Source organism: Eubalaena glacialis, chromosome 18 (assembly GCF_028564815.1).
Source record: "Eubalaena glacialis isolate mEubGla1 chromosome 18, mEubGla1.1.hap2.+ XY, whole genome shotgun sequence".
NCBI classification, from domain to species: Eukaryota; Metazoa; Chordata; class Mammalia; order Artiodactyla; family Balaenidae; genus Eubalaena; species Eubalaena glacialis.
The window spans coordinates 28793008-28819890 of NC_083733.1; the positions used below are offsets into that span (position 1 = coordinate 28793008).

The window sequence follows — 26883 nt, forward strand, 5'->3', positions numbered from 1 at the left end:
ATACCTTAATTTAAAAATGCTTTATTGCTAAAAAACACTAACAATCATCTGAGCCTTCAGCAACTCATAATCTTTTTGCTGGTGGAGCGTCTTGCCTCGATGTTGATGGTTGCTGACTGATCAGGGTGGTGGTTGCTGAACGTTGGATTGACTGCAGCAATTTTTAAAGATAAGACAACAATGCAGTCTGTGCACTGATTGATTGAATGATTTTTCTGTAGCATGAATGATTTCTCTGTAGCATGCAATGCTGTTTGATGGCATTTTACCCACAGTATGACTTCTTTCAAAATTGGAGTCAATTCTCCCAAACTCTGCTGCTGCTTTACCAATTAAATTTATGTACAATAGTATCACAAATCCTTGTTGTCATTTTAACAATCTTCACAACATCTTTACCAGGAGTAGAGTCCATCTCAAGAAGTCACTCTTTTGCTCATCCATAAGAAGCAACTCCTCATCCGTTAAAGTTCTATCACGAGATGGCAGCAATTCAGTCACATCTTGAGTCTTCACTTCTAATTCTAGCTCTCTTGCTATTTCCATCACATCTGCAGTTACTTCCTCCAGTGAAGTCTTGAGCCCTTCAAAGTCATCCATGAGGGTTGGAATCAACTTCTTCTAAACTCTTGTTAGTGTTGATATTTTGACCTCTTCCCATGAATCAGGAATGTTCTTAATGGCATCTAGAATGATGAATCTTTTCCAGAAGGTTTTCAATGTGCTTTGCCCAGATCCATCAGAGGAATCACTATCTGTGGCGGCTATAGCCTTATGAAATGTATTTCTTAAATAACAAGACCTGAAAGTTGAAATTAGTCCTTGATCCATGGGCTGCAGAATGGATGTTGTGTTAGCAGCATGAAAACAATAACAATCTTGTACATCTCCATCAGAGCTCTTGGGTGATCAGGTGCACTGTCAATGAGCAGTAATGTTTTGAAAGGAATCTTTTTTTCCTGAGCAATAGGTCTGAACAATGGGCTTAAAATATTCAGCAAACCATGTTGCAAACAAATGTGTTGTCATCCAGGCTTTGTTGTTCCATTTATAGAGCACAGACAGAGGAGATTTAGATTAATCCTTAAGGGCCCTAGGATTTTCAGAATGGTAAATGAGCATTGACTTCAGCTGAAAGTCACCAGCTGCTTTAGCCCCTAACAAGAGAGTCAGCCTGTCCTTTGAAGCTTTGAAGCCAGACATTGACTTCTCCTCTCTAGCTATGAAAATCCTAGTATGGCATCTTCTTCCAATATAAGGCTGTTTAACCTACATTGAAAATCTGTTGTTTAGTGTAGCCACCTTCACTAATGATTTTAGCTAGATAATCTGGATGATTTGCTGCAGTTTCTACTTTGGCACTTGCTGTATCACCTTGTACTTCTATGTTATGGTGACAGCTTCTTTCCTTAAACCTCATGAACCAAGCTCAGCTAGCTTCAAACTTTTCTTCTGCAGCTTCCTCACCTCTCTCAGCTGTCACAGAATTAAAGGAAGTCAGGGCCTTGCTCTAGATTAGATTTTGGCTTAAGAGAATGTTGTGACTGGTTTGATATTCTATCTGACCACTAAAACTTTCTCCATATCAGCAATAAGGCTGTTTTGCTTTCTTATCATTAGTGTGTTCACTGGAGCAGCACTTTTAATTTCCTTCAAGAACCTTCCATTTGCATTCACAATGAGGCTAACAGTTTGGCACAAGAGGCCTAGCTTTCAGTCTATCTCAGCTTTCAACATGCCTTCCTTAGTAAGCTTACTCATTTCTAGCTTTTTATTTGAAATAAGGGACGTGCAACTCTTTCTTTCTCTCGAATATTGAGAGGCCATTGTAGGCTTTTTAACTGGCCAAATTTCAATATAGTTTTGTCTTGGGGAATAGGGAGGCCTGAGGAGAGGGAGAGACAGAGGGGAATGGTCCATCGATGGAGTAGTCAGAACACACAAAACATTTATTAAGTTCGCCATCTTATATGAGCATGGTTCCTGGCGCCGTAAAACAATTACAATAGATCAAAGATCACTCATCACATATCACCATAACACATATAGTAATGAAGAATGTTTGAAATATTGTGAGAATTACCAAAATGTGACATAGAGACACAAAGTGAGCAAATTCTTTTGGAAAAATAGCACCAATAGATTTGCTCCACACAGGGTTGCCACAAACTTTTAATTTGTAAAAAATGCAATATCCGTAAAGCATAATAAAGTCAAGTGAAATAAAATGAGGTATGCCTATAAAGGAGCCCAGATAGATAGATAGATAGATAGATAGATAGATAGATAGATAGATAGATAGATAGATAGACAGAGATGATAGATAGTGGATGAATGGATGGATGGGTAGATAAATTCACCTCTTATCAATCATCCCACTCTAAACAAAGAAATCTGTTTCCTACAGGTCAAGGTATGAAAGCTGTTCCCTAAGCCTCAAAGTTGTGCTCTAGCAACTGTGACAATACCAGCCATGCTGCCCACTGGGCTGGCCCTCTCCCCGCCCTGCACATTTATGGTCGAGTTTCCACACACCTTTGCTGGCCTTTATCCCCCCATCCATTCTTTAGGTCCCAATTTGAGACCCAACCCATCCATGAGCACAGCAACCTCTTTGCCCGGGAATTCCCTTGTATTTGGACATAATCAAGTGACAGGTTTTTCTCTCCCCACTCCTCCCTTCCCAGGGAATAAAATGAGGTGCACACATACAAACTTTTAGCAGAGCAGAAGGGCTATGGTGGGCTGGGTCAGTCTCAGCTGTGGGAAGGGGGTTCATCTTGTAGATTTGTTACCTGGGGCAGTGCCAGGCAGGGCAGCTTCCCAGGTGCAGGTCCTAAGCCCACCTTGCACCTTGTTCCACCTCTGCCAGGAGAGGAAACCCGTGACTTTCAGCCAAGACCAGAGGCTGAGAGGGAGGAGAATCGGGCTTTGGGGGTCACGCAGAAAGGTCCAGAGCCCAAAGGGCCATTGAGGCAAGAGTAGAAAGAACAGGGACCCACAGGGGAAGGAACTACTTTCTGCCCATCTGAGGCAGGCTCCTAGGGATTTGATGGGAAAGTAGAAAAAACAGGAAAGAAAAAAACTGCTGGCCCCAAACTCTGTTCTGCCTGTGAGTCATTTCAGTCTTTTGAGGTAATGAACTGTACTTTTCCCCTTTCCAAATATTACAGGGAAAAGGGACAATGATTAATGGTATAGGTTTGTAACTTAACTATTTTGTATGGTTTTCTCTTCCTTCTAAGTTCTAGGGTATCATATCACCTGCATCCCAGGATCCCTGAGGGAAGGGAATTTTTTTTCCCCTTTTACTTTGCTGACCTCTGCTGGATGAGAGGCAATTCACAGGAGAAGGCTAATTTGTCTCTAAAGTTTTGTTTGGGTTTGATTTAGTAATTCAAATTCAAGATTGTTTGAAAAAAATAAAGGATTTTTCTGTAAATAAATAATTTTTTAAATTTACAACAAGAAAGTGTTAAATATTTTATGTTTTTACAATGATGAAAAAGCAGAAGTGATTGTGAAATACATGTACCTGTATTGTTGATGAGTGTGAAGTGATGTGACCCTACGGAATTGAATTTGTAGAACGTAAGGAGAGTAATTTTAAAAGGGCCTTTGGGGCGTCCCTGGTGGCGCAGTGGTTAAGAATCCGCCTGCCAATGCAGGGGACACAGGTTCGAGACCTGGTCCGGGAAGATCCCACATGCCACGGAGCAACTAAACCCCGTGCGCCACAACTACTCAGCCTGCGCTCTGGAGCCTGTAAGCCACAACTACTGAAGCCCATGTGCCTAGAGTCCGTGCTCTGCAACAAGAGAAGCCACCGCAGTGAAAAGCCCACCCACCGCAATGAAGAGTAGCCCCCGCTCTCCGCAACTAGAGAAAGCCCAGGCGAGGCAACGAAGACCCAACGCAGCCCAAAATAAATAAATAAAATAAATAAATTTATAAAAAATTTAAAAAATAAATAAAATCAGACGGCCTTTGATCCAGTTGATCTTCTGCAAATCCAGAAGCCAGAAGTAATTTTAAAAAGTAAAAGTACTCACCTTTTGGCCGGAACTGCCATCTTCCAGTAATTCTCCAAAATGACCAACACAAAGGGAAAGAGGAGGAGCACCCGCTACATGTTCTCTAGGCCTTTTAGAAAACATGGAGTTCTTCCTTTGGCCACATACATGCGAATCTACAAGAAAGGTGATACTGTAGATATCAAGGGAATGGGCACTGTTCAAAAAGGAATGCCCCACAAATGTTACCATGGTAAAACTGGGAGAGCCTACAATGTTACCCAGCATACTGTTGGCATCATTATAAATAAACAAGTTAAGGGCAAGATTCTTGCCAAGAGAATTAATGTGCATATCGAGCATATTAAGCACTCTAACAGCCGACATAGCTTCCTGAAACGGGTGAAGGAAAATGGTCAGAAAAAGAAGGAAGCCAAAGAGAAAGGTATTTGGGGTCAACTGAAGCGCCAGCCTGCTCCACCCAGAGAAGCACACTTCATGAGAACCAACGGAAAGGAGCCTGAACTGTTGGAGCCCATTCCCTATGAATTCATGGCATGATGGATGTAAAGAAAATAAAAGACCTGGACTGTAAAAAAAAAAAAAAGTAAAAAAGTCAAAGTACTCATTCCCAAAGTTACTCATCAAATTATGCCCATAAATATCCAGGAGCACACTATTGGCTAAAGAGATTGTGATATATCCACATCAGGCAGATATGAAAGCTGATTTTTTTCTTCTAGTTTTGTTGAGATACAATTGACATATAGCACTGTGTAAGCTGAAGGTGTACAGCATAATGATTTGACTTATATGTATCATGAAATGATGACCACAATAAGTTTAGTGAACAGTCATCAACTCATACAGACACCAAATTAAAGAAACAGAAAACCTTTTTCTCCTTGTGATGAAAACTCTTAGAATTTACCCTCTTAACAACTTTCTTTATAACATATGGCAGTGTTAATTATATTTATTATGCTGTACATTATATCCCTAGTACTTATTTATCTGATAACTGGTAGTTTGTACCTTTTGACAACATTCATACAATTTCCCCTCCCTCACCCCTGCCTCTAGTAACCACAAATACAATCTCTTCTTATATAAGTTTGCTAGTTTCTGTTCGCTCGTTTGTTTTTGAAGTGTAATTGCCCTACAACACTGTTAGCTCCTGTTACACAACATAGTGATCTGTTATTTCTATATATTTCAAAAAAAGCACCATGATAAGTCTAGTTACCATCTCTCACCATACAATAACACATAATTATTGACTATATTCCCCACACTGGATATTTCACATCCATGACTCATTTTTTTACAGCTGGAAGTTTGTATTTCTTAATCTCCCTCCCCTGTTCTTCTCTTCTCCCCAACTCCCACTCCTCTGACAACCACCTGTTTGTTCTCTGTATCTACGACTATGTTTCTGTTTCGTTATGTTTGTTCATTTGTTTTGTGTTTTAGATTCCACATATAAGTGAAATCACGATATTTGTCTTTCTTTGTATGACTTATTTTGCTTAGCGTAACAACCTCTAGGTCCATCCATATTGTCAAAAATGGCAAGATTTCATTCTTTTTTTATGGCGGAGTATATATATATACTCAGCCATATATATATATATATATACACACACACACCACATCTTCTATGTCCATCTATTGATGGGCACTTAGGTTGCTTCCATATCTTACCTATTATAAATAATTCTGCAATGAGCATAGGGATACATATACCTTTTCAAATTAGTGTTTATGTCTCCTTTGGAAAAATACCCAGCAGTAAAACTGCTGGATCATATGGCAGTTCTATTTTCAGTTTTTTGAGAATTCTCCATACTGTTTTGCATAGTAGCTGCACCAAATTTACATTCCCACCAACAGTGCCAAGGGTTACCTTTCCTCCACATCCTCCCCAACACTTGCCATTTGTTGTCTTTTTGATGATAGTCATTCTAACAGGTGTGAGTGATATCTCATTGTGGTTTTGATTTTCATTTCCCTGATGATTAGTGATGCTGAACATCTTTTCGTGTGCCTGTTGGCCTTTGTATATCTTCTTTGGAAAAATGTCTGTTCAGGTCCTCTGACCATTTTAAAATCAGGTTGTTTGTTTTATCGATGTTGAGTTCTATGAGTTCTTTGTATATTTTGGATATTAACCCCTTATCATATATATCATTTGCAAATACCTTTGTCCATTCAATAGATGGCCTTTTTGTTTTGTTGATAGCTTCCTTTGCTGTGTAAAACCTTTTTAGTTTGATGTAGCCCCATTTGTTTGTTTTGGCTTTTGTTTCTCTTACCTGGGGAGACAGATCCAAAAAAAAATATTACTAAGACTGATGTCAAATAATGTACTGCCTATGTTTTCTTCTACAAATTTTATGGTTTCCGGTCCTACATTCAAGTCTTTAATCCATTTTGAAAGTATTTTTGTATATGGTGTAAGAAAGTAGTCTAGTTTGATTCTTTTGCATGTTGCTGTCCAGTTTTCCCAGCACCATTTATTGAAGAGGCTGTCTTTACCCCATTGTATACTCTTGCTAATTTTGTCCTACATTAATTGACCATATAAGTGTGAGTTCACTTCTGGACTCTCTCTTCTGTTCCACTGATCTCTGTGTCTTTTTGTGTGTGTGTGTGTGTGTGTGTGTGTGCCAGTATCATACTGTTTTGATTACTGTAGCTTTGTACCAGAGTTTGAAATCAAGAAACATGATACCTCCAGTTTTGTTCTTCTTTCTCAATATTGTTTTGGCTATTCTGGGTCTTTTGTATTTCCATACAAATTTTGGAAATACTAGTTCTAGTTCTGTGAAAAATTCCATAGGTATGTTGATAGGAATTGTGTTGAATCTGTAGATTGCCTTGGGTAGTAGGGCCATTTTAACAATGTCAATTTTTCTAATCCATGAGCATGGTATATCTTTCCATTTGCCTGTCATGTTCAATTTTTTCATCAGTGTCTTACAGTTTTCTGAGTACAGGTCTTTTATCACCTTAGTTAGATTTATTTCTAGGTATTTTATTCTTTTTGATGTGATTGGGGATGGAATAGTTTTCTAAATTTCTCTTTCTGGTAGCTCATTGTTAGTGTATAGAAACACAACAGATTTCTGTATATTAATTTTGTATCCTGCAACTTTACTGAATTCATTGATGAGTTCTAATTTTTTTCCAGTGGTGTCTTTAGGATTTTCTATATATAGTATCATGTCATCTGCAAACAGTAACAGTTTTACTTCTTTCTTTCCAACCTGCATTCCTTTTATTTATTTTTCTTTTCAAAGTTCTGTGGCTAAGATTTCCAGTACTAAGTTGAATAAAAGTGGTGAAAGTGGGCATCCTTGTCTTGTTCCTGACCTTAGAGGAAATGCTTTCAGCTTTTCACTATTGAGTATGACGTTACCTGTGGGTTTGTCATATATGGCCTATATTATGTTGAGATTTGTTCCCTCTACATCCACTTTTTTGAGAGTTTTTATCATAAATGGATGTCAAAATTTGTCAAAAGATTTTTCTATATCTATTGAGATTATCATATGATTTTTATTCTTCAATTTGTTGATGTGGTGTTTCACAGTGATCAATTTGCAGATATTCAACTATCCTTGCATGTCTGGCATAAATTCTGCTTGATCATGGTATATGTTCCTTTTAATGCATTGTTGAATTCAATTTGCTAATATTTTGTTAAGGAATTTGCATCTATGTTCATTAGTGATATTGACTTGCATTTCCAGATATCCATTTCCAGGATATCTTTGCCTGGTTTCAGTATCAGGGTGATGTTCGCCTTCTGTAATGAGTCTGACCCAGGTCATTTCAAATTCCTGCTTCTGCCCTGGATCTCCAAGCACGTGAAATTTTGTGTGTGCCCTTAAGAATGGAGTCTCTATTTTCCACAGCCCTCTGTCTCTCATGAAAGTTAGACCCACTGGCCTTCCAAGTCAAATGTTCTGGGGGCTCATCTTCCCAGTGCAGGACCCCTGGACTGGGGAGCCCAATGTGGGGCTTTGACCCCTCACTCTTGAGGGGAACCTCTGCAATTGTAATTATAATCCTGTTTGTGGGTTGCCTATGCAGGGGTATGGATCTTGACTATATAACATCTCTGCGCCTCCAACCCATCTCATTGTAGTTCCTTTTAAAATTAATATCTTTAATTATACAAGATCTTTTCTGCTAGTCTTCAGGTCATTCTCATTGATAGTTGGTCTGTAAATAGGTGTAATTTAGGTGTGCCCATGAAAATAGGTGAAATTGGGATCTTCCTACTCTGCTATCTTGGGCATGCCCCATAAAAGCTGATTTTTTAAAGACCCTCTGGCAACTTGGAAAATACATATGACACATGCTTAATGCTCAGCAGTTCTTATTCAGGGTGTGCACTGAACATGTAAAAACTGAAAATATAGATTCCCAGGTCCTACCCAAGAAGATTATGCCTAAGTTGGACTGGGTGTGGAAGGGCATTGAATTTTGGAAAAACCCTCCAAGTGTATTTCTACTTACACCCCATATAAAATTCTGAATTAAATGAAGAAACCTGGATGCCAACTGTCATTTATATTTCAACTTTAATTTGATAAAACATTTGATTGCATGTGGACAGGAACAAGGAGGGAAGAGGGCCCTGTATCCGGATGAAGTGGATATATGCTCCCTCCTGCAAGGTACCAACCAAAATAAGAACCATATTTGATGACACTAGGACTGCAAGCAGTATATAAATAATGTGTAATTTCATTTAATATAATAATATTTAAAAATATGAGTTGAGTGGTATTTTTCTAGCTGTTCTGTTAGTTTTGCCAAATACCAATGTAGAAATTAGCCTTCTGCAGCTGCAGAGGCAACTGAATTTCCAGCTTGCTTGTATGTGGCTCAGTCCCTCTTTTAAGAGCCATAAAATGTCTCAAACATCACTGATCCATAACTCTCAAAATCACCTAAACTAGAGATAATCTAACAGCTTTGGACCATCTGCTGAGGGAGGCAGGCAGCATGGCAGGAAGAGTCTTGCGCTGGAGAGACAAGAGACTCAAGGCCTGGTGTTGGCTTGCTGCTAACTCACAAGTGATCTTGGGTGAGTCCCTTCACCCTTGCAGATTACTGTAAAATGAGAGGTAAGGGGTCCAAACTTAAACACCTTCAGGGGGCAGGTAATATCAGTGAGTGAAATGGGCCAGGACCAAGACAATGGAGAATAGTGAGGACTGGGGAAAGTTGAGAGTTCATGCCTTTGTAAAGGGATAGCCACTCCTCAGCTCCTGCAGATTGTTTTATCAGGGTTGCTGGGAACAGTTATGAAGGTTGTGCACTGCACAAGGACACTATTTCAGAGGACATGTCATTCACATCATAGATGTAGATATTTTCTGTAGAGGGTTTTGAGGAAAGGATACCTTCTAATTTGCACGAAGGTGTTATATGGGCTTTCAGAAGCCCTAGTTACCATGTGGGAATATAGTTCTAATGTTGCTGGATCTATTGTTGTTGATTTTGAGAAGCTGGAAATATGGCTTTTAATGTGAAACGTCCCTAATTTAAAATTAGGTGGAAACTAATTCCAAAACATATTTGACATTGTGTGAGCTAACCAAAACTCTTCTGGGGGTCAGATTCAGGCTATAAGTTGAAGATCTCTGACCCAGAAGAACTGTAAGTTACTGACATTTCAGAGACCCTCCTAGTCTATGTACCTCGTGTAATTTTGAAGGAATCAGAAATAAATACTAATTACCTGGGTAAATTATATGGATGTAACAGGAATTATATGGATATAAAAAGTAAAAGTGCATCCTTTGAATGAGGGTATGTATAACATTCTCCCTACTTATCATCTGGTTAACTTTAATTCATCCTTTCTTATTACAAATGTTATTTCTCCAGAGAGAGCTTCCTAAGACTTTCACCTAAATTAGGTTCCCCTCTTACACTTTCTTAAAACACCTTCCTTTACTGAGTGAACTCGTCAACTTTATATCTTAAGATAGTCACTTGTGTGAATGTTTGCTTACTGTCTGCTCACCATTTGGTGGAGAGTATGTCTTCATTAACCGTTGTATCCCCAGTGGGGCTATTGCTGGTACATATCAGGCACCCAATGTAGATTTATTGAATGATGGATTAGTCTCCACCCCATCAGTAAAACATCCTTTCTTCTTGGTATCTCTGACTGAACTTGCTGCCTGGTGTTTGACTTCTGCATTCCAGAACTTGGAGGACGTCTGGTTTCCATTTCTGAGCAGGGTCTCTGGTATGTCCCTCTCCCCGACATACCTCCTGAGCCAGAGAAGAGAGCCAGTTCAAGGCAGTGATGTTCAGGACATCCATGCTTGGTTCGTGGCTAAAACCCACCTAGATGGGGGTTGGAGGACTCATAATTCAGGTAACATACACCAAGACATGTTAGAAAGTTCACTTCATCTTGGATGCTTGGGTAGAGGGGGAGAGTTTTCAGCCCATAATTAAATTCTGTTCCCTGTACATATTTTGCATTCTTATTTTATTTTATATGAGTAACAAGATCATTATGATGCCAACTAATAGGCCAGCACTCCTGCAGATTTATTGAACAAATCTGGTAGCTTTCCAAGGCAAATTGCATTTTTTGACGTTGAAAATAATTCTTTAAGGATCATCCCCAAGTTCCCAAAACATCAGCTAAAGCAGTTGATTCCATAAAGTAGCTAAACACAGATGAAGCTAATGATTGTGGGAGAAACCGCAGAAGGAGAAGGAAAACCAGAATCACACAAAGATAACCTGTCAAGGAGCAAAAGAGAAAATGAAAGGCAGGAGCAGAGAAAGGAAGGTTAAGAAAGAAAGAGAAGCAAGGAGCGTTCCGGAAGAGGACATCATCAGGGCGAAGGTGTCCGTCCAAAACTCCAGCTCCAGCTCTTTCAGTCTCTGTCCCACGCTCATGTTCAAGTCCAGCTGTAAGTATTCCTCAGTCTGACCGTAGGCCAGCCACAGGGGCAGGCCTTCCCCATTAGGATTCCTGGAAGTGAGAGATTTTCAGCCTCAAACACCCGGTGAGATTTTTCATCCTCAAACACCTGGTTATGGAGGAAGCTGGGAGGTTCACTTACCCAGTCAGAGCAAAGTTAGCCCAATATCTCATCATGTTCCTGCTCAGCCGTTTCTCTTCCTCTGTAGCTCCTTCTGAAGGAGATAAGCACAAAATCCCGCTCTCACAATGATTCGCCAGAAGCCCAAGGGGCCTCACATTGGATGAATCACTTTCACACCTTTCCTCCCATTTCATCCTTAACAGCCTACCAAGTCACTGCACTCATCGTGTATTTGCAGATACTGACTTGCCTGAGGAATCATGGTTCCAAATGGTGGAGGCTGAACACACATCTTCCCTGACCATCCAACGCTCTTCCTGCCCTTTCCACGGGACTGCAAGTTCCTTGGGGACAGAGACCACCTCTCTCTCTTGATCAATCAATCAATTATTGTACTTCTTTATTTGAAAATATAACACTGCTTAAAGCACAAAATTCAAAATGCAGGAAGTATATCTAATGAAAGTAAGTTTCTCCCTGTCTCTTCCCTCTAGTCACCGAGTTACCAGCCTCAGAGGCAACCATTGTTACCACATTCTTGAGAGCACTTCCGAAGGAGTCTAGACGTGCATGAGGGTTTAAGCAGACACTTTTAACACACTTGGTGCTATAGTGGACACACATTATACATCTTTCTCTTTCACTAAAATTGTATCCAGGAGTTAGTTCCATATTGCTGCCTATAAACCTTCCATTTACTGTTCTTTGTTGCTCTATAAATATATAACACATAAATATACATATGTAAATATATAATTCATGTATCCAGTACTGTATTGATGGGTCTTGACATTTTTTTCAATCTTTTACTTGTAAAAGCAATGTTTTAGTGTGTGTGTGTGTATATTTTTGCACATGTGGAAGTATAATTGCACAAAAAATCCCAGAAGTTGAATTGCTGGGCTAAAAACTACATGCATTAAAAAATTTTTTTTAATTAATTAATTAATTTATTTATTTATTTATGGCTGTGTTGGGTCTTCGTTTCTGTGCTAGGGCTTTCTCCAGTTGCGGCAAGCGGGGGCCACTCTTCATCGCGGTGCGCGGGCCTCTCACTGTCGCGGCCTCTCTTGTTGCGGAGCACAGGCTCCAGACGCGCAGGCTCAGGAATTGTGGCTCACGGACCCAGTTGCTCCGTGGCATGTGGGATCTTCCCAGACCAGGGCTCGAACCCATGTCCCCTGCATTGGCAGGCAGACTCTCAACCACTGCGCCACCAGGGAAGCCCCATGCATTTTAAATTTTGATAGAGTTTTCCACTGACATATGAGGTTGTCAATTTTCCCCCACCTGCTCAAATACATTATGTAAAATGTTCTTCCCAACCTTGATCCATGAAAAATGAGTCCTTGGTCAAGGTTAGTTTTTAATCCTCTTTGCTATGAGCGAGGTTGAATGGATTTCTATGTTTAAAAGCCACATGTTTCCCTTTCCATAAACTATTTATATCTGTTACCCAGTTTTTGACTGGGTTGTGTTTTTCTCATTGATTTTATGAGCTCTTTAGATATCAAGGAATTTAACCCTTTGATACATACATATGTTGTTCATTTTTTCCATTTTTGAGAGTCCATGTGCCCGTCACATAGTACAGGTTCAGTGATGGTTACTGAGTAATAATAATAGTAATATTTCTTAAGCACTCACCATATGATTTATGAGAATTGTTTCATTTAATCCTTATGACAACCTAGGAGGTAGTTCTGTTATTATTGGCATTATAAGATAAGAAATAATAAATAAAACAATGAACAAACCACATTGCACAGACATACTCTAGAGGAGAGGTTCTGTCCTTTTCACGGAGAGGCTAGCATAAACTGGTTAAGAGCCTATATTGTGCAATTTTTTAACTAAATAGTTTAGTCATAACTCCTGTGTGTAGTTCCTATGGTTTTTTAAATTTTGATAACCTCATCTGATTGGCTTATTATTTTAGGCACTGAACAGGTCATAAATTCAGGAATAAATGAGCTAACCTCACCAGAAACAGTTCACAAGCATTTACATTAGATCACCTGGATCCAGACCACTTTCAGCTGCAATTATGAAAAATGTGGTTCTTGCCTTTGAAAGCCCTGGGTGGTAGCCTCACGGGAGCTCTGGGAAGGGCAGGGAGGGTGAGACCAGGTGTCAAAGAGAAGGAAGTAAGTGGTTTGTTTTTTTTTCCCAAAAAAATCAGATTGCGTGAATGCCCCCAAGTGCCCACCCCTATAGGCTTTAGTCCAGAGAAAAACACTCATCAAGCAAATGTTGGCCCCTCTTTTTCATGGCCTCTTTTTCTAAAACTACGAGTGGAGACGTTCTCCAGGGAAAGGTTGTGTCTGTAAACCACCCTGCCAGTCCTCCCAGCCCCTGCATAGTGTTGTGGTTGGTGAGGCTTTGCGCTAACAGTGGAGATTCTCATCTTCTCCCCAACTCATCCCAAGCTCGTGTTCCTGCAAGAGCAGGAGCCCCTGAAGCCAGTTTCTTACCAAACATGACAATGTCGCCCTTCAGGAAGGCACCTCCAAAGACAAAGCGGATTTCATCAGTGTGATCAGCTTTGACAAAAGGCGGCTTCTTATCCTTTAAGCACTGGGGCCGATGCTGAAACTCATAGAAGTAGACGGGTGCACCAGCATCTGCAGAAAGGTAGGAAGGGTTTGTGGCAGGCATGCATGCAGGGGGCAGTAGGGGCTGGCCCTGCATTTCCGTCCATCTAGTCTGGGATCCACAGACTCTTATGTGGAACAGCCCAGAGACAATGTGAGGCTAGTGTTTCCTGCTACAGTGCCCCTCATGCCCCTGGAGACAGAACTCACTACCCCTCAGGGCGGCCTGAGAGGGCAACAGTACTACTTCTCAAAAAAAAACCCTTTATACCGATCCGAGATCTACCTCCTTGTGACTTCCTTTGTTTGACCCTGGTTCAACTGTCTGGGGAAAACAGAACAAAATTATTTCCTGCTACCAAGATGCTCTGTTGCATCCTATGTTTCTTCACCTCTCTTCTAAAGGTCTTTGCTCTGTAATTTCCCCTCTTTCTCTGCATCATCAGTTTTTCTCTATTGGATCATCACCATCAGTAGCAAACATGCTTACAAAGTCTCTCATTAAAGCACACACACGTGTGCACACACATATGGGCACACACACACAGAAGCACACACAAACATATCAATACATACTCTTGGTCTCAACTTCCCCTCCAGTTACTGGCTTATTTCTCTAAATCCCTTCTAGCAAGACTTACAGTGCAGTTGCCTTATTATCTCTGCTTCCTTTCCTCTCATTTTCTCTTTTAATAGACATATCATGTATGGACAATAAAAAGCACAGATTTTAAGTGTACATTTTGATGAGTTTTTACAAATGCATGCACGTTCATGTAAACACCACCCCAAGCAGGATACAGAGCATTTCCATCGCCCCAAAAGTTCCCTTGTATCTCCTTCTAGTCACTCTACCAAGAGAAAACCAAAGTTTTTATTCCTATCACAATTGATTAATTTTGTTTGTTCTTGAACTCTGTGTGGAATAACACAATATGTACTCTTTTGTATCTGGCTTCTTTTGCTCAGCATAACGCTTTTGAGGTTCATCCATGTTTTGCCTGTATCAATAATTGACTCCTAATCACCAAGTAGTAAGCTACTGCATGAATATACCATAAATTACTTATCCATTCATCTGATGATAGACATTTTGGGTTCTTTCCAATCTTGGGCTATTATGATTAAAGCTGCTGTGGATATCCATATACAAGTCTTTTCTGTGGTTGAGTAACAGGGTAGGTGTATGTTTATAAGAAACTTACAGTTTTCCAGGGTGATTGTAACCATTTCATATTCCCACCAGAAGTTCTGAACATTCCACATCCTTGGCAATACTTTTTGGTACATGGTTTGAGTTTTTAATATTAGCCATTTTAGCAGGTGTAAATGGTTGCCTCATTTTGGGTTCACTTTGCATTTCCCTGATGACAAATAATGTCGAGCACCTTTTCATGTGCTTTTTGCTTTCATTCATCCTCTTTAGTGAAGTGTCTTTTCAAGCCTTTTACCCATTTGTAATTGGATTATTTGTCTTTTCATTACTGAACTGTAAGAGTTCTTCTATTCTGGATATGAATTTTTTGTCAGATTTGTATTGTGAATATTTTCTTCCAGTCTGTGGCTTGCTTTTGCATTTTCTTCACAGTAATTTTTAAAAATTCACCAACATAAAAGTCAGCATTTTAACAATTTCAAAATGTGTAATTCAGTGGCTTTTAGCACATTCAGAATGTTGTGCAACCATCACCACTATCTAGGTCCAGAACATTTTCATCACCTCAGACAGAAACCCAGACCCATTCAAGCAGTCATTCCCTCACTCACCCCTCCCCTTAGCCCTTGGAAATTTTATGGTGCTATAGATTTGCCTACTCTGGACATTTCACATAAATAGAATCACACAACATATAGCCTTTTATGGGCTTCCTCCACTTAGCAGTTTTTCCAAGGTTCATCCATATTGTAGCACGTATCAATATTTCATGGCTAAATTATAATCCATTGTATATATATACACCACCTTTTGTTTATCTATTCACCAATTGATGGACATTTGGGTTGTTACTTCTTTTTGGCTACCATAAATAAGGCTGCTATGAACACTCATGTAAGATTTTTGTTTGACCACCTATTTTTAAAAAGTTTTTATTGGAGTATAGTTGCTTAGGAGTGTATTTGCTGGGTTGTTGATACTTCTACGTTTAATTTTTTAAGGAACAGCCGAACTGTTTTCTACAATGAGTACACCATTTTACAAACCCATCAGCAGTACGAGTGTTCCAATTTCTCCACATTCTCAACAACACGTTATTTTCTGGATTTATTGTTGTTGTTTGTTTGTTTGCTTATTGTAGCTACTCTAGTGGATGTGAAATGGTATCTCGTAGTTATGATTTTCATTTCTTTAATAACAAATGATGTTGATCATCTTTTCATGTGCTTATTAGCCATTTGTATATCTTCTTTGGAAAAATGTCCATTCAATCCTTTGCCCAATTTTTATTTGAGTTGTTTGGGCTTTTTGTTTGTTTGTTTGTTTGTTTACTTGTAAGAGTTCTTTATATATTCTGAATAATAGACCCTTATCAGATATATGATTTGCAAATATTTTCTCCCATTCTGTGGGTTTTCTTTTCACTTTCTTTATATTGTCCTTTAATGCACAATAATTTTTAATTTTGATGAAGTCCAATTTTTTTCTTTTTTGTTTATATTTTTGGTGTTATATCTAAGAATCCATTGCCAAATATGAGGTTATGGAAATGTACCCTGTTTTCTTCTAAGACGTTTACAGTTTCAGCTCTTACATTTAGGTCTCTGATCCATTATGAGTTAATTTTTTTTTTAACATCTTTATTGGAGTATAATTGCTTTACAATGGTGCGTTAATTTCTGCTTTATAACAAAGTGAATCAGCTATACATATACATATATCCCCACATCTCCTTCCTCTTGCGTCTCCCTCCCAACCTCCCTATCCCACCTCTCTAGGTGGTCACAAAGCACCGAGCTGATCTCCCTGTGCTATGCGGCTGCTTCCCACTAGCTATCTATTTTACATTTGGTAGTATATATAAGTCCATGCCACACTCTCACTTCGTCCCAGCTTACCCTTCCCCCTCCCCATGTGCTCAAGTCCATTCTCTATGTCTGTGTCTTTATTCCTGTCCTGCCCCTAGGTTCTTCAGAACCATTTTTTTTTAGATTCCATATATATGTGTTAGCATACGGTATTTGTTTTTCTCTTTCTGACTTAACTTCACTCTGTATGACAGTCTCTAGGTCCATCCACCTCACTACAAATAACCATTTTGAGTTAACTTTTGATTATGGTGTGAGGGTAGGGTTCAATTTCATTCTTTTGCATGTGTTATTCAGTTGTCCCAGCACAATTTGTTGAAAAGACTATTTTTTCCCCATTGAATAGTCTTGGCAGCCTTGTGTAAATCAATTGACCATAGATATGTATAGGTTTATTTCTGGACATTGATCTGTTTGTCTATTCTTATGCCAGTAGCACACCACCTTGATTACCATTGGCTTGTAGTAAGTGAGTTTTAAAATCAGTAAATATGAGTCTTCCAGGTTTGTTCTTTTTCAAGATTATTTTGGCTATTCTGGGTCCCCTGAAATTCCATATGAATTTTAGGATCAGCTTGTCCATTTCTGCAAAAAAGGAAGTCAGAATTTTGATAGGAGTTGCATTAAATTTGGGAGTATTGCCATCTTAAATCTAAATCTTCCAAACCATTTATTCTTTCATTTCTTTCAGCAATGTTTTATAGTTTTCAGTGCACATATCTTGTACCTCCTTGGTTATATTAATTTCTAAGTAATTTATTCTTTTTGATGCTATTCTAAATGAAGTTGTTTTCTTAATTTCATTTTTTGATTGTTCACTGCTAGTGTGTAGAAATAAAACCGACTTTTGTATGCTGATCTTGTATCCTGAAACTTTGTTGAATTTATTAACTCTCATGGTTTTTTGTGGATTCTTTAGAATTTTCTACACATAATATCATGCCATCTGTGAATAGAGACAGTTTTGCTTCTTTCTTTCCAATTTAGATTCCTTTTAATTTGTCCTCGCTAGAACTTGAATAGAAATGGTGGGAGGAAACATCTTTATCTTGTTCCTGATCTTAGGGAAAGATTTCAGTCTTTCACCATTAAGTAAGATATCAGCTGTGGGTTTTTCACATAAGTCCTTTATCAGTTTGAACAAGGTCCTGTGTATTCTTAGTTTGTTGAGTGTCTTCATCATGAATGTGTGTTGAATTTTGTCAAATGCTTTTTCTGCATCTAATAAGATAATTGTGTGTTTTTTCCTGTATTCTATTAATAAGGTATATTATATTGATTGGTTTTCATATATTGAACCATGCTTATATTCCTGGGATAAATCCCAATTGATTATGGTATACAATCCTTTTAATATGCTAGATTCAGTCGCTAGGATTTTGTTGAGGATTTTTGCCACTAGGCTCATATGGGATATTGGTCTATAGTTTTCTCTTCTTGTGATGTCTTTGTCTGGCTTTACTATCAGGGTACTACTGGTCTCATAGGACGAGTTACGAAGTATTCCTTCTTCTTTCACTTTTTTGAAAGGGTTGAGAAGGACTGGTTTTAATTCTTCTTTAAATGTTTGCTAGAATTCACCAGTGAAGACAACTGGTCCTGGGATTTCCTTTGTTGGTAGGTTTTTGCTTACTGATTCAATAATTTCTTTTGTCATAGGTATATTCAGATTTTCTATTTCTTCTTGAATTGGTTTTTGTAGTTTTTGTGTTTCTAGGAATTTCTCAATTTCATCTACCTAATTTGTTGCCATACACCTGTTCATAATAATCCTTTTTATTTCTGTAATGTCTGTAGTAATGCACCCACTTTCATTTCTAATTTGAGTCTTCTTTCTTTCTTGGTCAGTCTGATTAAAAGTTTGTCAATTTTGTTGTTTTTCTTTTATTTTTTTTTCAATAAACACTCTTTTATTTTTATTTTTTAAATTAATTAATTTACTTTTATCTTTGGCTGCGTTGGGTCTTCGTTGCTGTGCTCAGGCTTTCTCTAGTTGTGGCAGCGAGCAAGGGCTACTCTTCGTTGAGGTGTGTGGGCTTCTCATTGCGGTGGCTTCTCATTGCAGAGCATGGGCTCTAGGTGTGCAGGCTTCAGTAGTTGTGGCTCACAGGCTCTAGAGAGCAGGCTCAGCAGTTGTGGCACACGGGCTTAGCTGCTCCACGGCACGTGGGATCTTCCTGGACCAGGGATCAAACCTGTGTCCCCTGCATTGGCAGGCGGATTCTTAAACACTGCGCCACCAGGGAAGTCTCTGTTGTTTTTCAAAGAACCAAATTTTATATTCATCCATTCTCTCTATTGATTTTATACTCTATTTCATTTATCTCTGCTCTAATCTTTATTATATTCTTCCTTCTGGTTGCTTTGGATTTACTTTGCTCTTATTTTTCTAGTTCCTTAAGGTGGAAGGTTGGGTTATTGATTTGAGATCTTTTTTTCTTTTTAATGTATGCACTTACAGCTAGAAATTTCTCTCTAAGCACTGTTTTCACCATGCCCCATAAGTTTCAGTATCTTGTGGTTTTGTTTTCATTCATCTCAAAGTATGTTCTGATTTTCCCTGTGATTTCTTCTTTGACCTATTGATTATTTAAGAGTTTGTTGTTTAAAAACTATTTTGTAGCAAAGCACACTATCAACAAAATAATAAGGCAATCCACAGAATGGGAGAAAATGTTTGCAAATCATTTATCTGATAAAAGATTAATATACCTAGAATATGTAAAGAACTGCTAAAACTCAGCAACAACAACACAAACCAGCTAAATTCAAAAATAGGCAAAGAACTGAATAAACATTTCTCCAAAGAATATATACAAATGGGTAATAAGCACATGAAAAGATATTCAATATCAACAATATCACTAATTATTAGGGAAATGCAAATCATAACCACAATAAGGTACCATTTCACACCTATTAGAATGGCTATTACTTAAAAATGATAATAACAAGTGTTGGTAAAAATGTGGAAAATTTGAACCCTGTGCATTATAAATGCACAATGTAAAATGGTGCAGCCACTGTGGAAAACAATAGGACAGTTCCTCAAAAAATTAAACATAGAATAACCATATGATCCAGCAATTACACCTCTGGGTATGCACCCCAAGAACTGAAAGCAGCAACTTGAACAGATATTTGTATACCAATGTTCATGGAAGCATTATTCACAACAACCAAAGGTGGAAACAACCCAAATGTCCATTGATGGCCGAATGGATAAACAAAATGTGTTATATACATACAACAGAATATTATTCAGTCTTAGAAAAGAATGAAATTGATACATGATATGACATGGATGAACTTTAAAGGCATTACGCTAAGTGAATTAAGCCAGATACAGAAGACCAAATATTATATGATTCAACTTATATGAAGTGCCTAGAACAGTCAAATTCATAGAGACAGAAGGAGTGGGGAGTTATTTTTTAATGGGTACAGAGTTTCAATTTGGGATGATGAAAATGTTCTGGAGATGGACAGTGGTATGGTTGCACAATAATGTGAATGAACTTTAATTCCACTGAACTGTACACTTAAAAATTATTAAAATGGTAAAATTTTTGTTATGCATATTTTGCCACAATTTTCTAAACTATAAAAAAGTGCCATTTAATTTATAAATATTTGTGAATTTTCCAGATTTCCTTTCATTATTGATTTCTAACTTCATTCCACTGTGGTTGGAAAAGATACTCTGTATGATTTACACCTTTTAAAAGTTACTGAGACTTGTTTTATGGTCCAGTATATGGTCTATAGTTGAGGATGTTCCATGTGTACTTGAGAAGAATATACAATCTGCTGTTGTTAGGTGAAGTGTTCTTTATGTTTCTGTTTGATGTAGTTGGTTTATAGTATTGTTCAAGTTTTCTATTTCCTTGTCTATCTTTTGTATAGTTGTTCTAGTATTGAAAGTGGGGTTGAAGTCTCCAACTATTAATGTAAAACTGTCTGTTTCTCCCTTTGATTCTGTCATTTTTTGCTTCATATATTTTGGGGCTCTTTTGTAAGGTACATCTGGGTTTTTAATTGCTATATCTTCTTGATGGATTCACTATTTTATCCTTATATAATGTGCTTCTCTGTCTCTTTTAGCCTGTAACAATTTCTCTGTAACTATTTAGTCTTAAAGTCTATTTTGTCTGATTTAAGTATTGCCACTACAACTCTCTTTTGGTTACTGTTTGCATGGAATGTATCTTTTGCCATCCTTTCACTTCCAACCTATTTGTATCTTTGATTCTAAAGTGAGTGTCTTGTAGAAAACATATAGTTGGATTACTTTTTTTAATCCATTCGTTCTGTAATCTCTGCCTTCTGAGATCTTAACCATTTACATTTGATGTAATAACAAATAAGGAAGGACTTATTTCTGCCATTTGCTAATTGTTTCCTATCTTTGTCTTATATACTTTTTGTTTTTCAATTCCTCTATTACTGCCTTCTTTTATGTTAGATAAATATTTTCTGGTGTACCATTTTGATTTCCTTACTGTTTCTTTTTACTACATATTTTTAAGTTATTTTAAGTGGTTATCCTGGGTATTACAGTTAACAATTAATAATCTATTTCAAATTAATGCCAACTTAGTTTCAGTAGGATACAAAAACTTCCCCCTATATAGCTTTGCACCCTTTATGTTGTTATTTTTACAAATTTCATCTTTGTGCATTGTGGGTCAGTAACAGATTTATAATTACTGTTTTACGCAGTTGTCTTTTAAATCATATGGGGAAAAAAGAGAAGTTAGAAATAATAAATACATTAATACTTTCTTTTATATTATAAGTAAACATAGCATAAGTAAAGTGGTTACCTTTAACGATGTTCTTTTTTCTTATTGTGGATTTGAGATAATGTCTAGTGTCCTTTTGTTTTAGCCTTAAGGACACCATTTAGCATTTCTTCTCAGGCAGGTTTACTAGTAGCAAACTCCCTTATTTTTTGTTTATCTGGGAATATCTTGATTTCCCCTTCATTTTTGAATTATAGTTTTGATTGATGTAGAATTCTTTTTTGACAGGGTTTTTTTTCCTTTAAGCACCTTAAATATGTCATTCTAATGCCTTCTGGCTTCCATGGTTTCTGATGAGAAATCACTTGTTAGTCTTATTGAAGAGACTTTGTACATTATTAGTCTCCTCTCTCTTACTGTTTTCAAGAATTTCTCTTTGGGACTTCCCTGGTGGTGCAGTGGTTAAGAATCTGCCTGCCAATGCAGGGGACACGGGTTCGAGCCCTGGTCTGGGAAGATCCCACATTCAGTGGAGCAACTAAGCCCGTACGCCACAACTACTGAGCCTGAGCTGTAGAGCCTGAGAGCCACAACTATTGAGCCTGCATGCCACAATTACTGAAGCCCACATACATACAGCCTGTGCTCCACAACAAGAGAAGCCACCACAATGAGAAGCCCGCGCACCGCAACGAAGAGTAGCCCCCATTCGCCACAACTAGAGAAAGCCTGTGTGCAGCAAAAAAGACCAACGCAGCCAAAAATTAAAAAAAAAAAAGAATATCTCTTTGTCTTTGGCTTTTTATTGTTTGATTATAACATGTCTCTGTGTGGGTTCTCTTTGAGTTTCTCCTACTTAGGATTCACTGAGATTCTTGGCAGGGTATATTCATGTCTCTTATCAAATATGGGGCATTTTGATCATTATTTCTTCAAATATTATTTTTGTCTCTTTTCTCTCTCCTCTCCTTCTGGAACTCCTATTATGCATATGTTGGCATGCTTGGTGGCATCCCACAGGTCGTTAGGTTCTCTATTATTATTGTTTTATTCCTTTTTCTTTCTGATACTCACACTGGGTAATCCCAATCGATTTATCTTTAACTTCTCTGATTCTTTCTTCTCTATGCTCAAATCTACCACTGTTTCCCTCTAGTGAATTTTTAGTTATTGTATTTTCAATGCCAGAATTTCTATTAGGTTCCTTTAGCATTCATGTTCTCTTTGAGCAGAGCCTGAGGGTCAGCCAGATGTGAGAGCTTAAGGCCTTCTCAGGCCTTTTCTGAGCATGCTCCCCACTATGGACATATACATGGCTTTCTAGATTCTCAGGAACATGAGGGGGCTTTTCAAGCCTTTATTCTCCAAAGTATCTCATTGCCCAGTCTTTCTTCTTGTCTATTATTTGTTCCGACTTGTTATCCCTGGACCCTAGTGGCACCTGCAGATGTTTATGAAAAATGCCCATCAGGTAGCTGCTTCAGCCCCTGAGAGAGTTCTGAGTTTGGCAAAACAAAAACCAAGCCTTTTGAGCTTAGCTGTTTAGGGAGCCACCACACAGGTCAAAACAAGCAACCACAATTCATTGAGAATAAGGCCCATTCTTCTCCCTCTAGTACTAGGAACCTATACTATAAGTGTGGGCTGTTGTCTTCAAGACCACCACCTAGCTGGGTAGCAGGGGATGGTGCAGAGTAAGTTAAAATGCCACAAAGTTCTTTAAGGTTATGTCTTGATGAAATGTTCCCTTGCTTGCTGTAAATTCTCAATTTGTTTCCAGAGTTCTGATAAAGTTGATTCTGATGGTCCTTGCCAGTTTATCCACTGCTTTTGTGATGGGACAGTCTTTGCAAGTTCCCTCCTCCACCATTCCTGCTGATGTTGTTAACAGTGTATTTTGATAAGCAAAAATTTTGCTTAAATACAATGAAACCTTTTACATTTGGATCTACAATTTGTCTCAAACTAATTTTTGTGTATGATGTGAGTTAGGGAGTTGAGGTTCACTTTTTATGTTAAGATATCCATTTATTTCAGCTCCATTTGTTGAACAGAATTTCCTTTGCCCACTGAATTATCTAAGTGCCTTGTTGAAAATTGATTAACTGTCCATCTTATGGACTGTCCACTCTGTTCTATTTGTCTATCCTTCAGCCAATAGCAGGCTGTCTTAATTACTATAGCTCAAAGATAAGTCTTGAAATCAGGTGACTTGTAAGTCCTCCACTTTGTAATTCTTTTTCAAGATTGTTTTCTCTACCCCTACGTTTCCAGATAAAGTTTTAGAATCTGCTTGTTCATTTTTCCAAAACCACTGCTGAGATTTTCATTGAGATTGGGATTGTATTGAGTATAGAGATCAGTTTGCCCATTTTATCTTGAATCCATTTTAATCAGACTTTTACCTCCATCATTCCATCAAAATGTTTCCTCTCAAGGTTACCAGTGACCTCCAAGCTGCCAAATTTAAGAGTTGGTTGTTACCTGTCAGTTTAATAGACCTTATAATACAGTATCCTCCCACAGCACCCTGTCACTACTATCCACTACCCTGCTTTATTTTACTGTATAGCACTTATTACCATCTAACAAGTAGGTACTCTATATTTACTAGTTTATTTGTTTTCAGTCTTCCTGATTAGAATGTGAGTTTCATGGTTGCAGGGTCTTTGTTTTGTTCACTGCTATGTCTCCAGGGCCTAGAATAGTATCAGGCATATGGCAGGCCCTTGATAAAAAATATCTGTGAAAAGGAAAGGAAAGGGGGATGGAATAAAGGGAAGAGGAAAGAGAGAGAGAGAAAGAGAGAAAGAAAGAAAGAAAGAAAGAAAGAAAGAAAGAAAGAAAGAAAGAAAGAAAGAAAGAAAGAAAGAAAGAAAGAAAGAAAGAAAGAAAGAAAGAAAGAAAGAAAGAAGGAAAGAAAGAAAGGAAGGAAGGAAGAAAGAAGGGAGGGAGGGAGGGAGGCAGGAAGGAAGGAAGAAAGAAAGAAAGAGAAAGGGAGAAAGAAAGAAGGAAAGAGAGAGAAAGAAGGAAAGAGAGAGAAAGCAAGAAGGAAGGAGGGAGGGAAGGAAGGAAGGGAGGGAGGGAGGGAGGGAGGGAGGGAGGAAGGAAGGAAGGAAGGGAGAAAGGAAAGAAGGGCAGGTTTCAGAAATACACTCACACACCTATGGTCAATTAATCTTTGACAAAGGAGGCAAGAATATACAATGAAGAAAAGACAGTCTCTTCAGCAAGTGGCATTGAGAAAGCTGGAGAGCCACATGTAAGTCAAAGAAGTTAGAACACACCCTCACACCATACACAAAAATAAACTCAAAATGGCTTAAAGATTTAAATATAAGACATGACACCATAAAACTTCTAGAAGACAACATAGGCAAAACATTCTCTGACACAAATCAAAACAATGTTTTCTTAGGTCAGTCTCCCAAGGGAATGGAAATAAAAGCAAAAATAAATGAATGGGACCTAATCAAACTTACAAGCTTTTGTACAGCAAAGGAAACCATAAACAAAACAAAAAGACAACCTACGGACTTGGAGAAAATGTTTGCAAATGATGTGACTGACAAGGGCTTAATTTCCCAAATAAACAAACAGTTCATATAACTCAACAACAACAACAAAAAAAACAAACAACCCAACCAAAAAATGGGCAGAAGACCTAAATAGACATTTCTCCAAAGAAGACATACGCATGGCCAACAAGCACATGAAAAGATGCTCAGCATCACTAATTATTAGAGAAATGCAAATCAAAACTACAATGGGATACCATTTCACATCGGTCAGAACGGCCATCATTAAAAAGTCTACAAATAACAAATGCTGGAAAGGATGTGGAGAAAAGGGAACCCTCCTACACTGTTGGTGAGAATATAAATTGGTGCAGCCACTATGGAAAACAGTATGGAATTTCCTCAAAAAACTAAAAATAAAGTTGGCATATGATCCAGCAATCCCACACCTGGGCATATATCTGGACAAAGCTATAATTCAAAAAGATACATGCACCCCTATGTTCATAGCAGCACTATTCACAATAGCCAAAACATGGAAACAAGCTAAATGTCCATCGACAGATGAATGGATAAACAAGATGTGGGGTGTGTGTGTGTATATATATATATATATATATATATATATATATATAAATACTACTCAGCCATAAAAAGAATGAAATAATGCCATTTGCAGCAATATGAATGGACCTAGAAATTATCATAATAAGTGAAGAAAGTCAGAAAGAGAAAGACAAATACCATATGAGATTCCGCTTATATGTGGTGTCTAAAATATGACAACAAATGAACTTATCTATGAAACAAACAGACTCAGACATAGAGAATAGACATGTGGTTGCCAAGCGGGAGGGGGGTGGGGAGGGATGGGGTGGGAGTTTGGGGTTAGCAGATGCAAACTATTATATACAGAATGGATAAACAACAAGGTCCTACTGTATAGCACAGGGAAGTATATTCAATATCCTGTGATAAACCATAATGGAAGAGAATATTAAAAAGAATATATATATACACATATATATATCTGAATCACTTTGTGTACAGCAGAAATTCGCACAACTTTGTAAATCAACTATACTTCAATTTAAAAGATAAATAAAAATAAAAATTTTTTAAAAAGAAAGAAGGGCAGGTTTGCTTCCCCACGAGTAATCTTCTCTTTCTGATTGCTCCACTACTCCTTCTAGTTAAGATATTTGGGAAGACACTTCCGAACAGGAAGGAAAGTGGGGGCCAGGCCCCAGAAAATATGGAGGGGTAGAACTTTTCTACATGGTCCTGAAGAAGGGGAAGGAATATAAACAACAAGGACTGATCAACATTCCTGAACTCTGAAAGGCAGGGGAACTGCTAAGGTCAGCATGCAGGGCTATATCCCAGACAGCCTTGGGAACTCCCTCTCAGAAAACCATAAACAAAACAAAAGAAGGGCAGAGCAGGTGGACAGTCAGCAGGCGACAGGGGTCCCTGCAGCCACCAGCCTTGCAGGAGGAGCGGTGCTAGGAGACTCACCTCTGTGATATTGAGCTGTGACCAGCCCAGGGATCACAAAGAACACATCTCCAAGCAAATCCAGGAAGCAATTTCGTGTATCAATCAGAGAGTGCTTGTTGTAGAAACATTCATTAGCCACAAGGTATAAATACTGGACAGGGATGTGCTGTAAAACATCATGGTTGCAAGAGATCTAGGTCAACAGCAATAGCCAACACACAGCAACAACAGTCAAACATTTGCCTGTGCAGGCAAAATTCTGAGTGCTTTACATGCATTGTCTCATTTAATCCACGCAGTGACCCTACGATGCAAGTATCAAAATCAGCCCCATTTGACAGGTGAGGGAACTGAGGTTTAGAGAGGTTAAATGGTTTGTCCAAAGTGGTGGAACCATG

General features: G+C 38.3%; 2 protein-coding genes across 3 annotated transcripts in view; one reads left to right on the top strand and one right to left on the bottom strand.

Annotated features, from left to right (window-relative positions):
* Positions 1–4088: 4088 nt before the first annotated feature.
* Positions 4089–4613, top strand: LOC133078806 (large ribosomal subunit protein eL21-like). The gene has a single exon (XM_061173978.1). It carries the CDS (start codon positions 4092–4094, stop codon positions 4572–4574), a length of 483 nt encoding a protein of 160 aa, XP_061029961.1. The 5' UTR covers positions 4089–4091; the 3' UTR covers positions 4575–4613.
* A 6138-nt stretch (positions 4614–10751) lies between these two features.
* The window catches only part of CES5A (carboxylesterase 5A), a 33341-nt gene continuing 17209 nt past the window's right edge, over positions 10752–26883 (bottom strand). The window contains exons 11-14 of one of the 2 annotated variants that reach the window (XM_061173976.1): positions 26504–26651; positions 13579–13728; positions 11123–11195; positions 10752–11031 (exon numbers count right to left, since the gene is read on the bottom strand). In XM_061173976.1, coding sequence (XP_061029959.1) covers positions 10800–11031; positions 11123–11195; positions 13579–13728; positions 26504–26651 — 603 coding nt within the window. In that variant the 3' untranslated portion in view covers positions 10752–10799. The remainder of the gene's footprint in view (positions 11032–11122; positions 11196–13578; positions 13729–26503; positions 26652–26883) is intronic. The other variant, XM_061173977.1, reaches the window with a different exon arrangement.